Source organism: Ciconia boyciana, chromosome 6 (assembly GCF_034638445.1).
Source record: "Ciconia boyciana chromosome 6, ASM3463844v1, whole genome shotgun sequence".
In the NCBI taxonomy this organism is placed as follows: Eukaryota; Metazoa; Chordata; class Aves; order Ciconiiformes; family Ciconiidae; genus Ciconia; species Ciconia boyciana.
The window spans coordinates 64,890,848-64,908,199 of NC_132939.1; the positions used below are offsets into that span (position 1 = coordinate 64,890,848).

The following is a 17,352-nucleotide window of genomic DNA, read 5'->3' on the forward strand; positions in this document are numbered from 1 at the left end:
AAAGACACAGCCTTCAACACCCCTTCGGTGCAGCTTCGGTAACGTCAGAGTGGGGTTTTGTACGTGTCCAACTGTGGTTATAGTTAACTGCTGGGAAGAGCAGAGGGTTGATTATGAACTGATAAATCATTAACCGAGTTCTTCAGTAGATACAAAACAAAGGGAAAAGCCACCTTGGTATCAAGCTTTCATCAAAAGGAGATTACTGTCCCCAGCCCCCCACAAAGCTTCCCCCCCGCTTTTCTTCCGTCCGTCACCACTCCTCTGCAACGGCAGCAGAATGGACGCTGCTTTCGCACGACTCCAAAACCACAGTTCACAGCCCACCACATTAACCCATTTGGGCTTTGACTGATGTTTTATTTCACAAGCTCGGCTGTGAAATGCGGTAGGCGAGAAGCAGAGACACGAGCAGGAAGCACACAGCGACTGCCCGTGGGGCAGAAGAGGACAAAAACCTGCCAGGTATCCTCCTCGATCTGCCCTGTACCAACTGCCAGAGCTCGCAAGTCACAAGCCTGCTGAAAAAGTGCTCCATCATGGTTAAACACAAAAGCCATTCCTAGTCTGGATGACTTTGTAAGCATTCACGCAAATGAAAAGGGTTTCATCCATACTAGCACATGAATGTATTTTGTCTACAAGGGGCTGAAAACCATTCTGTGAGGATGTGCAGCATAGCCTGAATTTTTGATGCTTTATTCGTGAGCCTGCCACACACTCCAGAATCCAAGAGCTTGCTCTCCATTTCAACACTGTCACTCCAAGACGATGACAAGCCCTAAGGATTTGGATAGAGTGAAGTCCTGGCCTGCAGAGACAGCACCGTAACAGTAAACACAGGGGTCCCACTGTCCTTCAGGCAGAGCTAGAGTCCTTAGCCTCAACCTACAGAGATCTGGAACAGGCAAGAGAAACCGTATCTGCTTCTGTAACGTTGCTGCCCATTTCTTTTGTCTGCATCATACCCCTTTTGTCCCTCAAAGGGAAAGAATAAAGCCCTACTGTCTGGGCTCACTAGGCGCAGCTCTAGAACTTGCTCCTTTCTTGGACACGAGCACAGCGAACTTGATGCTCTTCTAGGCTCACGCCAAAAAACCATTCAGCAAGATTTTGCAAAGGGAAGTGAAACATGTTCCTTCCTAGAATCAAGAAGATGAAGAAAAACTTTATCATCTTTACTGGCAAGACAGGCTAAATGTTACTTGAGCTAATCATTTGAAAATGTGGTCAAAATGAGTTACTATCATCAAGTACTGATGGCAATGTTGTAATAGGGGCTAATTTTTGAGAGGAAGATGGCTTATCCTAGCACAGCTGGGTTTCTACCCAGTTTTGCTCCACTCCAAACCAAGAACAGCTTAGTTGCTTGTATAGCAGCTACTAAACCACCACAATTATGTCCCACTACATTAAGGAAGCCTTAATAAACCAGCATTTTTTCTTAGCGTAGGTCTGTAAGCTGCCACACCGTGAGTCCCTTGCAGAAACAAGAGGCTGAAACTTCTAAGCAAGGAAACTGACTGTAGGGTCATCTCCAGCAATCTCCAACAAGTCGCCCTCCCTCACAAGCCAGTCTTGAGAGCAATTCTTGGGGGAGTACCCAAAGCTCCTACACTGGACTTTTTACTGTTATTACGTAAGCAGATAATGAAGTGGCTCCATCCTGCAAACTGATTAGCAACAGCAATACTCCCACAAAGCCCTATTAGGAGATGGAGGATCACCCTACACATTTGACGCCGCTGTAGCTTTTGTATTAAATAGTGTGTTCCAACCGAGTAGCTTTGACAAGAAATCCCACCATGGATTTAGACCGCACAGGAACATTTTCCTCACATGGTTATATTTTCTTCCAGGCTCAGAAGCAAAGTGCCTTACAGAATAAATTTTCATTGAATATATTAATGTTAGACGCCTCAGTCTGTGAATGACCTAGATAATAAACTCATTGCACGGAAGCCAATTCCTTCCTCTTTCTCAGAGCTCCATGAGCACTCACTGTGCTCAATAAATAATGTACAACCCAGCCATCATTATAAACCCTTGTTGCACGCAAGGAAGAGGAAAGAAACATGTCCAGTTCTTCTCCCAATTAGACCAGTGCAAAGCTGGCAGCAGAACTCCATTGATGCCATTGGGAGTCCACTGATGTAAACCTGCCAAGCAAAAGCAGAGGCAAGCACCAGGCTCCTGTTCTCCTGAAATCTCACAGAAGACACAGACAAACTTTCTACCGAGTGACATTTTACAACAAGTAAGAAAGGAGGAAGACAACTTCCACGTCAATGTTATTAAAAATAGATGCCAGAAAGAAGTGAGGTATGGAGAGCAGCTTCTCATGGAGCATGCCAGAGTTTACATGTGAGGAAAGGATAAGAATTGGGCCCCACTGCATGAAAGGTTTCTCCCCCTCTTCTTCAGATATAAAGCATTTAAATTTTAAAAGAATTAAAGGATATGAGATAGAAAACATTCACTAAATCAATCCCCAGATTTCACCACTTAGAACAACATATTTTTCCTCTGCTCTTCAATCCTGGGAAAAAAAACAACAAGCTATATGGCCTTGTTTACCAAAGAAAATAAATGCGGGACAAAGTAGGAATTCAAACAGGATAAGCCAGCCTTTCATTAGTTGTTCTTGATCTAGAAGACCTTCGTTATTCTGAAGGAACTTAGCCCAGAATTGAATAGATTTAGTACAGGATGAGCACACTGACCAGTCTAGGTGGAGAGAATCACTCTAGAAACTAACTCACACATAGACAAGCCAACTCCGACGCTATCAGAGACAGCATTTATTTGCAACTATTTTGTCAGATAAAAGCACTTAGGGGTACAGACATCCCATGCTGATTTTTACTGTCATAGTAAAACTGTCACCCTCTTTCTTATGCAGACCGTAGAGCCAGCCAGCTCCAGTGAACTGACACAACCCTAAATGATCTTTCTGACAGTGCACGTCTCGCTCTGACTCATATCGACAGCTCTCGGCATAGTTACGACTGGTCCCTACTTAAACCTACTACAGCATCTATAAAACCCTGAATGATGGCAAATATTTTCTATCCAAAAGCAATAAAAGGATTTTTTTAAGACCCCATTGCTACCGTAGGACGTTTAAGATACTAAAGCAAATGGAGATGTATATGAAAACTTTAATTTACAACTGATGTCTTGCTTATGTGACAGAGTAAAATTAAATTTACTCAAGAGAAAAAACACAAAACACAGTACTTTGCTAAAATGGAGACTAATGACCAAGACCTAAGAAAAAAAATAAGAAACAAGCAAAGGAAAAACAGAAACCACAGAGCAGGCCAGAGAGAGGGCTAGAAACCACAAGTGCTGTAGGAAGCTATGAGCTGCTTTTTCAGACCAAATCAGACCAGCTGACAAGTCAAAATCCTGCCTCTGAGGATGGCTGATACTAAACATACGAGACAAAGGCAGGAAAAACATCTCCGTGTTCAGATATGGAACGACCATCTCAAACCTCTCCTCAGCTCCTAGATGCACGTTGTCAGACTATCCGTCTGTATAATTCTTACTATTAGGTGTAATGTCCTGGGACAGCACAGATCTGCAGCCTGTTTCTCACATCCTCTCCCTCACTCGCCTCCATCCGAGACGTTACAGGGCTCTGCTGATCTGTCAAGTGATTTCACACTACAGATTACTTTATCAACTTATTTTTTTTTAAATGCACAGCAGACATGTAATACTCATACACCAAATCACACATTTAGAAATATGTCTTGCATTGACATATTTTCCTCCTCTCCTCCTTTTGACAGAAATAGCTGTATTGCAATAAAAAGTTAAAAAAAAAGTCAAAAAAAATCCACAAAGGCCTACACAGCATTGTCATGTTGGTTAAAAAAACAGAATAAAGACTCTTGCCCATCTCACAAACTGAAGTCAGCTACCAAAGCTGCCCAGCTTTTCTTTCTGCACCAGTACTTCATCTCCTGTCAGTTCAACAGCAAGGAGACCTCTCCTGGAAGGAGTCTGGAGAGCTGCCATCGTATCACTGATACAAATCCAATCAACTCGCTCATGAAACTCAATACTTACAAAACTTGGCAGGTGAACACCAAGAAAAAGTCTTTATGTAATGTCATCCACAAGTTCACGCTCCCCTCCCCTCCCTCCTCCCGTGCCAACATTTTTTTGTGTTGGCAAAGCTCGTGGGTAACTACAGTCGTAGCAGCATGCTCTTACTCCAGCGCAAGCTGCGCCGACCCGAAGGGCAGGTCTACACCGTCTAATGGAGCACAGAAATTCCCATCCAGTGCCAAGGAGGGCCAGAGGACAAGCTGAAAGCTTATCCCAGACCTGAAGTCGCAAACGCCGTGTGTCTGTGCAGCCCAGGGCTGCCATCCTTCCCAGGCTGGGCTTCGTTGGTTTGCAAGGTGGCACTCAGAGGAGACAGCCCTCGATGTGACATCCATCTGTCACACAGACAAGACACAGGCATCCCCTGTCTGCAGCGGATGCAGCTCTCCATCTTGAGAGCTGCATCCCTCCATCAGGGCACGGATCACCGGTGGGCTAGAGAGCACGAGGCTTTCTGGAGATGCAGTGGGTCCCACAAGGAAGGCAGTGGCCAAAAACACGCTGGCGGCTGCCAGAGCAACTCTTCTGCCTGCAACCTGCCCCACAGCTGAGGAGCCCCAGGAAAGAGCAAAGCAGGGAGCGGGCCGTCAGCCGGTAAAACTGCTCTGGCAGGCCTGTGGAATAGATCTGGTCATCGATTAGATGCCTCTGGTCTAGCGTAACAAGGGCACAAGGGCACACAAGGCCTCGCAGGGGCAGTGAAAAAGCAATTTTTTCCATCACCTTGGGCCCAGCACAGACGCCGAGAATTTAGCGCTGAATATCGGTAGCGCCAGGATTGCTGAGGAACGCTTGCTCTCACACAGCATCGTGCTAACACAATGAAACCGGGCTTACATCTGTTCGTGGTGCTGGCTTTCAAAATAAAGCAGTATGGTCTCCTCAGCAATTGACTTCCCTGAGCGATGAGAACATCTCATGATGTCAAAGAATAAAAAATGTCATTGGCATTGCAGAAATTTAAGTCATTTGTCTGGCCTACCCTAAGTGGCTTAGCAACACTAATTGGACGCTTCAGGATGCACTTTGTTTTAGACATACATTTGCTATCTTTGATATAATTATAAAGCAAATCTTTCCCTCGCAACCAGCCAGGGCTTCTCGTACCAGCATGACCGAGGGCACAGCTCGGGAGAGGAACAACCGCCTGGTGAGCTCCACCAGGACACGCCGCCAGGTTCGTTATCCAGGGCTTCCAGCCTGGTTCGCTCCACGGCCCCACAAATAACGCAGGGGTGGAACAAGTGATCAGAACAAAGACTGCTCGCTGTCTCCAGAAGAAATTAAGTCTGCAGCATGGTTTGACATATATTAACTGCATGCCTAAATAGGCTGAGATTTGGGAGGCAAGAAGGCGCGATGCCTGATCCAGAATCCTTGACAAAAGCTGCCAGCAACTCATTTCACTTGGTAACTCTTCTGCTCGTCTTTTTCTCCATGGTTACACAAAAGGTCCCCGATTTCTTGATTGTATTAGCAAAGCACAATAGCTACAATCGAGCCTAAAACATCAAAGGAGCTTTAACAGTTTGCAAAGAAAGAGTGGGAGTCTTATTCATTTCAGTAAGGGATATGCTTTCATATTGAATTACACTGTAAATCAGTAGACTTTCTAATGGCATTTCAATAGCTTAAACGGCCCCCTTGACAATCTTTTCTGCGGGGTTTATTGCCTATAAGCTCAAAATGGCCAGAAACCAAATCATTACTCAGAAAATACTCCAGACAGAAAGCCTGGGACGGCCTGGGTGAAATGCACTTTTACAGAAAGACCTGTGGTAAAAGCTGAATATAAAACTGAGTGAGGCGAGGCCCGTGGGGCACAGAGAGCAGGGCTGGGGCAGAGCTCCCCAGGGCCTGGGCTCCCCTGTGCTGCGGTCACCCCGCTGGCCCCCTCCTCCTCCGCACACAGCCTCTCCGAAAAGAGCAGCCCCAGGGCTGGGGGCACCGGTCCGCAAACACCCTCGGCAGCTTCTTCTGCTATGACTAACGCTGCTGAAGGAGACACGGGCATTAGCCCTTGGCCTGCCCCTCTCCCTCTAACCGCGGCTTGCAGGTAATGCTGTGGCAACACCACCAGCCGAGCAACAGGCAGCAGCAGAAATAGAAAGCTAGCCCTGGCATCGAAGTCAACCCCGCACCCCAGCAACCACATCAGCAAGGGCTTCGGCAAACAACTGCAGAAAACCTTGTGTGACTACGCGAGCCGGGGCCTCTCCCAGCCACCTGCTCCACCCCATGCCGAGAAGCTGCCACCAGGCCGGAGAGCCGAAGCGGCGGCGCGTGGGCTGGCAGGCAAAGGCAGCGCGGGCCGACAAGCCAAGCGCGTAGGGAGAGGACTGGCCTCCAGCTGGCAACCTACGTGCCCACCACGCTGCAGAGCCAGAGGGTCTGGGTACCCTTCAGTGGGGTTTGGGTTCAGCTTTCGGCTCAGTGGCTGCTCGCAGCCAGGGAAAACGACGTGGTGATACTTATAGAGCCTATCCCAGCCAAACCGCACTGGGTGGGAAAGCGTGCTCCTCTCCCGCACGCTTCTCCAGCGTTCCCAGAGCCCTTCCCAACTCCAACAGCATCAAAGCAACAGTTCTCAAGACACAGCTGTGGAAAAACAGACTAAGGAACACACTAGAAAGCTGGTACCGCAGCAGGACCAGACACCCAGCTGCATGAAGGACAGCCAAACTCATATCCTGCTGTACCCAGTTCAAAGCTGGGGCATGAACTCCAGTCCCACAGACCCCTGCTGGCATCCCAGCACCTCCGACCACTGGAAACTGCCTCTTCTCATGCTTTGACCAAACCTTTCCAGCCTAACACACTCTCAAGCAAAATGCATGTGTTCTCCAAGGATGCTGACAGTTGCCAGACAGGCCATTTATTGGGGAGGAGCTCGTGGATGAACGAGAAATAGGACTGATGCTGAAACAGGGACGTAAGCGTGCAGCTCTTCATGACACAGTCAGCTCTAGTCGTTCTCATCTGCCTTGATCAGTAAAACTGTTATTAGCATCACACACCCCAGGATTATTTAATACCTGACAAATAGCAACAATTTTTCCTTTATTTATTTATTACAGCCTTTGTTTTAGGCCGCAGGGCACCCTCAGGTAGCCTTGGTGCACGGAACTCTCCTGGCATTTCGAAGGGTTTGTTCATAGGGCCAAAGGACAGCTGTATGCTAAAGGAAAGAAACGGAAGCTAAAATTCTGGTAGCTTGCAAAAACCATCTTACCTTCTGCAGTGAGTGTTTCTCTCCACTATTCCCATTCAACGTAATAACTGCATATCAGTAATAATAATTACAGAAACAACTTAAAGCTTATCAAGAAATAGGGAAGGAGCTTAGTTTACTCAAGCCTAATTTGCAATTAATGCGCAGCGTGACTTTCACACAGATCAGAGATCCACACTATGTACATGGTTGTCGTGCACGGAAACAGAAATCATCTGGACAGATTGCTATTGCTCTTCATCTCAGCCTGCCACTGACCTATGGAAGGAGACACCATTTACTCCCGGTCTACAAGCTGCAGTCCGTCTCTACAGGCGGGCACAGGCTGATGCAGACACAAAACACTGCATCGCAAAATCCTCTGTCAACAGCTATAAAATATTTTTGGCTTCCTGATGTAAGTTTTGCCCACCTGGAGAACACTCTGCAGTGAAGCGGGAGTCCAAACGAGAAGCAACCATATCGTATTCGACCTGCAGCACCCTGACTCTCTGCCAAGGTCATGATGCTCTGGGGAAGAAGTTGCATTCTCCCTTAACTCTTCAATTCAACATTCAATAAATACAATTCCATATAAACATGGGTAAAACACAATTCTTTCTGCCTTAAGAAAGAAAAAGAAATCATAGGAAAGGATACAGGCGAAAGAGCTCAAGTTAAGGAATGCATGAGAATTATTTGCTTTAATCTCTTCCTGCACACATGAGCAAATGGTAACAAACTCATCAGGAAGTTGCAATTGGCTCATTAATCTTACATTGCATCTGTTATCTAATTTCCTTCAGTATACTCTGATAATTCGCTACTTCAAGATCAAGGTTTAATTTTAACTCCTTGTTAAAGTCCTAGAAATTATGACCTCTCTACCCAGGGACTAACAATTTTTACAATCGTAATTAAATAATTCCCTAGCAACAATGCAATTCCATATCTGTAAATAGTGTTTCCCCAAGCTTAAACATTACTTCAGCTACTACATAAAACTCATAGGAATAATCCTATATATTGTAAACATCTCCCCTTTCAGTTACAACTCAGTACTCCAAATTATTTATGTTGTTTCACTGACATATGACTGCATCCTATACCGCACTCAGAGACAAAGAGGAGATACTACCTTTTAAAGATGCATATGCCGAGTAAAAAGATCTTAGCACATGCTAGAGCAAAATTAAAGGCTTTAAAAGACAAGTTTCAACCCTGATGTAAATCATAATGTAACAGCTTTCGGGTAGCAGCCAGCTTAATTCTCTACTGCGTGGCACCTGGCAGGGTCATGCGCACCTGTGTAAAATGCTACCATTCAGGTTTGCACAATTTCACACCCACACAGGAAAATGCCTACCAGAAAGAACACGGTACCAGAGAGATGGCTCCCGGTTTTAACTACATTAAAGCACGCTGAAGGCAAGATGGCATTTAATTGACAATATTAATAAAAACTACCGCTCTGCAACTCGACGAGTAAATATAAGAAATGGGCAACAGAGAGAAGGATCTTGAAGTGAATAAGCTCTGACAGATTTGATCTGTGTAAAATCAGTCAAATGTGTTCAACAATAAGCAAATTAAAAAATATCCAGACCATGCTAATGTGTTTACTAGAAAGACTACAGAAAACAATCAAAATGGTTAGAAGAAAAAGAGTCAGTTTTGAAGAGTCTCTGGAACATGGATTTTAATGCAAACCATGAACAGAGAACTGTCCCCGTACCCAGTGGGATGACTCGGGTGTATAAGCATTGCGGATGAGACAGTTCGTGTCCATACACTTACTCATCTGCATAAGTGTTTGGGGTCATAATTGCAGTGATGGACCTGCAAGTCACCTGGAAGCACCAATGCTTACACACCAACTGCTCCTACTTGCCTCTCGCTGACACTCCCTACAGTTCTCACAAGAGGTGGCGACCAATGTTACAACTAATCACTTCTTTTTTTTCAGCAGGAGAAAGTCCACATTTATAAGAAGAGCAGCATGAGCCTGAGAGCTCACACTGAAACTTCAGGCCAGCACGTGAGCTGAGGGACTGTCCCAGGTAATCCCCAGCAGCTCGGCTCTCCGGAGGAGAGCTCAGGGAGCAGAGGCAGCCAGCTGCCCTGCCCTGTTTGGCTGTTATCAATCCAAGGAACATTTGGAGTTTACCAATATATTTCTGTCCTTGTCTCTAAAAAGTGAACGTAAAAATTCTACTTCAAATCAAACTGAAAAATCGTGCACAACCAAGTAAGTGTAAGCCAGGTTAAACTCTGAGGATTCACCAATTTTCCCCTCACTCCATTCACTCTTTCCTTGCCTGTATGTGCCTTTGCTTTGGGGACAGAAAAAGGGCAGTATGAAGCATCTCAGAGCGGAGGTGTTGCAAATCATCTACAAATCCCTTGTGGTGTCTTGTATCGTGCCAGCAGTTCAGGGACCTTGGGTTAGTATAAACTATCGTTCTGATTACACAAAACCCCATGACAGCCTTGCTAGATTTATCAAGACGTATTAAATTATCAGGGCAAGATGCCGTTCCCTGTCATCATGTGATCCCGGCTGTATGCTATGCGAGATGCTAACAAAGCAAGTCAAAAGGGAGGGGAGAGGAGAAAGGGAACAGAAGATGAATGCTTGCTCACTCTCCGCTAAATCCAGCCCAGTTGTAATGTTTAGACATTAACTGAAAAGCTCTTAGCCTGTCTACATGCCCAGATATAACACCAGTCTACATCAGTCTAGTTTAAAAACTCACTGATTTCCCACCCCGTTGCACCCATCAACTCACAGGTACAGGAGTTCATAAAACACGTGCCTATCCAGCAGAGATAAGGAACTTTTCCCTCAGCAAAGACCAAACAAGCATTTCAGGCCACAGAGTGCATCTGTCCTAAAAATCAGCACTGCAGAATGGATGAAATGAAAGAAACAGTGGGCCCCTGGACATGCATGCATCCACACCGGAGGCAATATTATTATAGATATTTTAGTAATGTAAATAAGGCCACCACCTTTGCAACAGAGCAGTCCAATCCCACATGAAGCCAGACCCACTGCGACCAGGACTCCAGCCTCCCAAGAGGACAGGGCCTCTCTCAACAGCAAAGAGGAAACACCCCTAGCAAATCAAACACGAAAAAACCCCTCAAAACCACAGCTCTCTATCCTGAGCTCACTCCTTCGCCCATAAAGGTCCATTCTGTATTTAAAACTGTTTTAGCACAAGTCCCAGGAGCAGTTTCTCTCCAGCAGCACAACTAGCCTGGGAAGCTGGGTCCGCACCCACCAAGCAAACCCCCATGAACCCTGCTCTGGCTGTGCTGTCGGGAGCAATACCCGAGCTAACTCATTTGAGGCTAGCTTGGATCCCTCTGCCCAACACAAAATCACATCAGTGACTGAGAGAGACCACCTTTACTGCATGAACCTCAAGCCTATCCATAGGGCACCTAAGTACACCATAAGAAGAAGAAAAAAAATCGGTACCAATATACACCTATTAATCAGTCCTGCGACTGGTATTCCCCTGTAATCACCCCAGAGGTGTAGCATCACACCTCAGTCACAGACACCGGCTGAGAACAGAAAGCACCAGCATCCTCCCCAGCGATACGATCGAGATGCCTATCTGTTCTCCACAGTGTCAGCTCTCTTTCCTCCACGTCTGATTTTATTGTGGTGGTTACCTGACCACGCGTGCTGAACTTCCTGGCCTCAAAAAGTTAATACCTATCTTAACCTCGGAAATTCTCCGCTCTTCTGCACCTTCTCTACCCAGAAGAAATACCTTCCCTCCCCCCCCCCCTTTTTTAACCTAACACTTACAAGCAAGCTACTGTCAGGATCAATACAGTCACTTCCTCCTCCTGTACAGTACTGGAAGCAAAGGCACAACTTTAGAGCCTGTACTATTCCTTTCACTTACCATTAGGACTAAGACATAAATGAGGTTCTCTGGGATGGATACAAGTGAAATGTACTTGGAAATAACCTAGAATTAGCTGTAAGTGAAACTGTGTTCAACCAGCACAGCGGTGTACATAATAGACACAAGATGAGTCCTGCCATTCTGTTAAGAAGTCAAAGAAATTCGCATGCATACATCAAACAATTGTGCAAGCATGTGTAGATCTGAGCAGATCTAGGATCCAGGTATCCAAGTTTTCAAGTACATCTCCATGTGCTAAGCGAAAGAGGGAAGGTACGTGATCGTGTGAGTCTGCAGGTGTACTTTGCTGGTTATGTATTACAAGTCTCTTCTCTGCTAGCCTACAAAGAGGAGAGTCTTCACAGCCCTCAGCTACAGGGTCGTGACCCTCAAGCTATGACAGCTGAGGCTTTTTGTTCTTAGGGTCCCAAAATGCATCAGCTGAACTAGCAGCCTATAAATAGCATTCTAAGCAAATCTAAAGCACAGGAGCACAAACAGATGCATGAAGGTACACCTGTGTAAATGCAGACACACACGGCAGGCTGCGTGCATCCGCAGCACCAGCATGCAAGGACATGCCCCAGCTCTGCAAGTACCCTTCGAGCGCCGTCATTCATTCAGAGAGGAGCATGGCTCCAGCTTCTCCTTGAGACGGCTACTCACCCAGCCTTCGAAGCTGTTGCTGGGGCCCGTGGAGCGCAAGAGGTCCTGGAAATGCAAGGTGCAGTTGGCCACAAAGTCATCGTAGCCGATGGGGGTGTCGTGGAAGACAGACAGCTCGATCTGATGGCCGTCGGTAACCGTGGCAGAGAACTCCTCGTTGTAGGTCGGTTTGTTGGTCTTCTGCTTGGTGCTGGTCTGCCCGACGCGCACCTGGTCCACGCTGATGGTGACATAAGGGTCCAAGAGCTGGTAGCCCTTGCGGAAGAGCGAGTGCCGCAGGGACCAGCGGGTGGGCTGCAGGCCCACCGCCTCGCCAATCCGCACCTTCAGGTACCCGTTGAACTTCATGGCTCCGGACATGGCCGCCCCCCCGGGGCGCCCGGGAGTCCGGAGGAGAGCCAGACCCCTCTCCCACGGAGCCGGGCCGGCAGCCAGCGCCGCCGCGCCTCTTCAGGGGGCCGGGCGGCGGCGGCGCGCCCGCCCCCGGGCCATGCCGGGGCCCCGGAACCGCCGCCCCCCGCGCACCGCCCACCTCCCGCGGCAGCGGCCGGCCGCTCCGCCGCCCAGCCCAGCCCCGCGCCGCCGCAGCGCCCGGCCCGGGCCTCTCCTGCCGAGGGGGAGCGGCTCGGCTCGGCTCGGCGCGGCGCGGTGAGGTGAGGGACACCTGGGGCGTGGGACGGGGCCGGGCGGGGAGGAGCCGCGAACCCGCGCCGCGAGGGCGGGCCCGGGGTGGGGAGCGGGCGGGACGGGCGCTCGCACGGCTCGGCCGGGCCCGGCCCGGCCCGGTCCCGTCCCGGCGGTGCCGGGCGGCGCCGCCCGCCGTTAGCACAGGTGCGGCCGGCAGCAGCCAGGAGCCCCGCCGAGAGGCGGAGAGTGAGGGCGAGCCCCGGCCGAGCCCTCAGGAGCGCGGCGGGGAAAACAACGGCCGTGCCGGGTCGCAGGGCAGGCAGCCTGCCCCGGCGCTGCGCGGGGGGACGGACAGCCCGCCTTTCCCCGCCAGTGCGGGGCCGCGGCCCCCCCGGCTCTCCCAACCCCCCCCGGCCGCCGCAGCCCCTTCCCGCCCCGTTTCACACCTCCTGGGGAAGGGCTGGGGATGCACCGGTCGCACCGGCGGTGTATCGGTGGTACGGCTGCCTGGGAGAGGAGTTCCACAGCGCAGCATTGTCTCGGCTACTTTGTACCCTGTCTCTTACAGCAGGCGTTGTACAGCATCGTAATGCGGGAGCAGCGCGTTTAACTAGGAGAACGCGTACCGAGAATACACCGATACGTTGCTTTTGCTACTGGAAAGTTTATTGTTACAACTCTGCCGTTTGGGATTAATTGCATGTGATTAACATTCTTGGCACTTGGCGTGCAGGGTTTGTTTTGGGGTGGATTTCTTTTGGTTTTTCATTGCACTTAATAAAGTCAGAATTTAAATATTTGTAATTACTTTCCAAAGTTCACAGCGAAATGGTGTGGACTGGGTAGGGCAACAAAGAAATCTTGCTTTCCTGGTGACACTGTTTGGCCGATGTTATCTGAATTCAGTTCCAATCCATGGTGCCAAGGATGGTGCCAAGGCTGGCTGAGAGTGTGCAGCTTTTTTTGTGTGTGTGTTTCTTTCATTTTTTCTTTTCTTTCAGTTTTTCTTTTCTTTTACTTTTCCAGCCTATTCCTCTCCCCTCAGCCCTTCATCTTTCATATTCTACCGTGCCCTAGCAGACTGCATCTGGTTTCCCACCCGCTTTCCTCCTTGCCCTCCTCCCCACACCCTTTTCTTCTTCTAGATGCTCCACATTTTGCAGGAGCACCAAGCCAAGGCTCCGTCCAGCCTCAGACAGAGCAGGGGTCCTATTGCCTCCTCAGGAGAGAGCAGGTGGAACAGGTTCAGTAATGTGATCATTCCTCACATGGAAGCAACAGTTCTGCCAGAAAAACTCGTAGACCCTTAAATCAGACTTTTGACAGGTCTTCTTGCAAGGCTTTTAAGTTCCTTGATCTGTCACTATTAGCTGGAGAAAAGAAGCGTTTAAGAATTTTTTGAGCTTGGTTAGGACAGTTCATCCTGGGGAGGAATGCAGGCTTAATCTTAGAAATTGCCAAACTGCACAAAATCCAGCCACCACAGGGTCCGGGATTTCATCTCCAGGAGTGACCAGCTCCAGGTCTTTTTAACAGAAGGTATGGCCGAGCAAACAGAGTAGTCTGGTCCCACAAAAGACTTAAAGATCTAGGAATTTTTTGGTTGGGTTTATGTTCCTTCTGAAATGCATTTTAGCATTAGCTATGATCATTCTGGGTAGTTTTCCCTACAGCTATCCTGTTTTTAATTTTCATACCTTCTTGGATTCTTCCATTCCACAGCAGGGAGCTGGTCAGAAATAAACATTTCTTTTTATCAGCTGTATATCTGCTGTCACTCTAATTTCTTGATTCACCACTGTTCTTCTTTCATGACACTGTAAAATAAAAAAGCCCCTCATTTACCTTCTCAAGAGCATCATTATTTGTCATTTTACACTTTCATCACCTCTGTGCTTCCTAGTCATGAGCTGTCCCTTGGAGTCCAAATGAGCCAGGACAGAATCTTTACTGACCATCATGGGCAACCCACAGTTCTTGTAAGACTTCACCAGGACTCTCTGTAATGGCTGCAGACAAGACGTAAAGACAGCCTGAACTTTAAAGCACCCAGCATGAATGTCCACAAGATAAGGCTGAAGGCCTTACAAAGGCTGGAGCGCTCACTCTCTAAACTCCAAATCATCAAACATAGATTTTATTTTGCTTAGGGGCCTTCAAAGAGCTCAGCGCCATAGCAATGAAGAACGTTGATTTTAAAAGAACAAGTTTTGGCTTAGTGCAGCATGTCTGGTTTGCCTCTAAGTTTCTTGTGCTGGATCTGTTTGCCTTATGGAAATTAAAACCTCTGTAGGCTCCCCCAACAGTGCAGATAGACCCTTTTTAGAAGTCTGAATATCAACTTAGATTCACAAGAGCTCTTGGAGGTTGGAGACTATAGTTAATAGATAAACATGAATTACAATTGCAAACTGCTATAATACTTTCAAAATTTTTCTCTTTACCTTTTCCTCAGTTTTCTGAGGAAGCAGAAATGAAAGCCTTCCCAAGCCACTTGTTAGAAGTAATGACTGGCTCACATATTTACTGGTACAAATGGGAAGAAGACCAAAATCTGCCAGTTAAAGGTTCAGATGGTGCCATTTCCTCTGCTTAATCACACAAGGTGAAGTACTTTGCTGCACTGGAGTTTCACATATAATAGCAATAGGAAAGGGGACTTAAAGAACTTTTTCTATACAGTGGTTCATTGGAGTCTCATGTGATAACATGATTCCTGTATCTGGGCCTTTAAAAAACCCAGCAAGTATTGTAAAACTCACGGAAAAAACAGGTGAGCTATAGTTATAAATATTTCTGATGAGCATCAGTACCCATTGCTAGCCAGTTTTCCATTGGAGGAAAAAATCAATCCTGTGGACTCATATGATGTGAATCTAATTAATTTTGTTTATCCACTTGAACCAGTCTGGAACAGATCATCTCAAACAGCATCTGAACACACCCCTATTCTGAACTCCTAGCCAAAGCCCAAATTTCCTGTTCTCAAGGAGTAGTGACATGAAGTCAGAACATACCCTGCCTACTCTCCAGACATCCAAGCAGCGGAAAAACATCCCCAGTTCAGTATTTTCTTCCAAGAATCAAAACATCCCTGCACACAATGACTTTGCAAGGCTGAATGCAGCAGCACCATCTGGTGATGGCTGCACTGAACCTCCCTGCACAGCTCTCGGTGCCAGGCAGGTCTGCAGGAGCATGGCTTCTCTCCTCTTCCCCAGCAGGAGCTCAGAGACCAGGCTCCAGACATGGCAATTTGATTCATTTTGTGCCCTCAAGTGTTCAGGGAGGCTGAGCTCTTCCTAGCACTTCCTGCCAAGCTGCATGGTTTCCTGGGCGGTCGGCCGATGACACATAGTTGTTCAAGAAACCGACCGAGAAGAATGAACAGATCGCCCGATGTTGTGCCTGAGCAGCAGCATGGTGGATGGCATGCAATGGCAACAAATACAAAATCAAGCACATGAGGTAATGCAATCTGAATTACAGGTAAATTACAGGATAAACAAACAAGTAATAGGCAATCTTACTAACCTTCTCCCACTCTAGGAGATGATTTTAGTGTAGTGGTGGAGAACCCCCTGGAAAAAACAGCTTAGTGCTCACCGACTATCAAAAAGACAAACGGACTATTAGTAATTATTAGAAATAGAACTGAGAGCAAAGACAAAACTATCACTCAGGCACTGTATAAATGATACACCCATACCATTTCTATTGTGTGCAAGACTGCTTCTCCCTCCATCTCAAAAAATGCAAAGTAGAACTAGAAAAGGCACAGAAAAAGACGACGAAGGTGATCAAAGGCATGAAACATGGTTGTGAAGGGAGAGAGACTGCCTAGCTTAAGATTTCTGGGTCTGGGAAAGAATGACTGAAGAGGAAAATGTGAGCAAGATCTGCACAATCATAAACCATGTGAGCTGGATGAATGGGAAAGGATTTTTCATTCTTTCCCAGACAAGACCTAAAGGGCACTTGCTGATATTTTGAGGTAGCAGGTTTAAAACATACAGAAGCAAAGACCTTTTCACAGAATGCATAGTTATAATATAGGATTCATTGCCAAAAATGGAGGCCAGAAATAAAAATAGCCTCATAAAGGGCTAGATATTTATGGAGGATAGACTTACTAGTGGCTACCAACCATGAGATAAACCCAGGCCCAGGAACTTCTTAAACCACAAATTGCCAGCTGAGAGGATTCAACAGAGGAAGGACACTCTGCGTTTCTCTTCTTTCTTATCCTTTTCTGCTTAAGCATCTTATTTCTTACTCTGAAGCCTCATTTACTGGCCGCTCTCTGGAACAGCATGGCTGAGGTATGATGAATCTAGGAGGGACCCACTGTGCCTATTATATTCCTCTGGATTGTAATTTCCATATCTAAGTAAGAAAAGTCAGGAGTGACGCCTCTTTAGGCTGGCTTAGGCACCATTCGCTGCAGGTGGGTGAATGGCCAAAGACGGGAACAACTCCCCGAGTTTACTCTTGCGTTCTTCCTTCAGGTCACGGTAACCTTAAGGATAAGTTTATGCAAGTTCTCTCTTATATTTTTGGGAGTCTATCTGGAAAACTTGCAATTCAGCTCCACAAACAAAGCCAAAGAGCTTGGCTAAGCCCTGTTATAAGTTTATGATTTAAGCCTGGCCTCATCTCACACTACAGCTATACACAAATTAGAGCCCATTCATGCACCATGTAAAAGCCTCCACTCCTTTTTCCTACCAAAGTATGCATTATTCCCTTCACCAGTAACCTATAATTCTGTAATAATTTAGTATCGTCCCCATTTGG

At 47.2% G+C, this 17,352-nt stretch overlaps 1 protein-coding gene across 1 annotated transcript in view; it reads right to left on the reverse strand.

The window, feature by feature from the left end:
• The window catches only part of PRKCH (protein kinase C eta), a 119,857-nt gene extending 107,569 nt beyond the window's left edge, over positions 1-12,288 (reverse strand). The window contains exon 1 of the mRNA XM_072865707.1: positions 11,929-12,288. Coding sequence (XP_072721808.1) covers positions 11,929-12,288 — 360 coding nt within the window. The remainder of the gene's footprint in view (positions 1-11,928) is intronic.
• Positions 12,289-17,352: the final 5,064 nt, after the last annotated feature.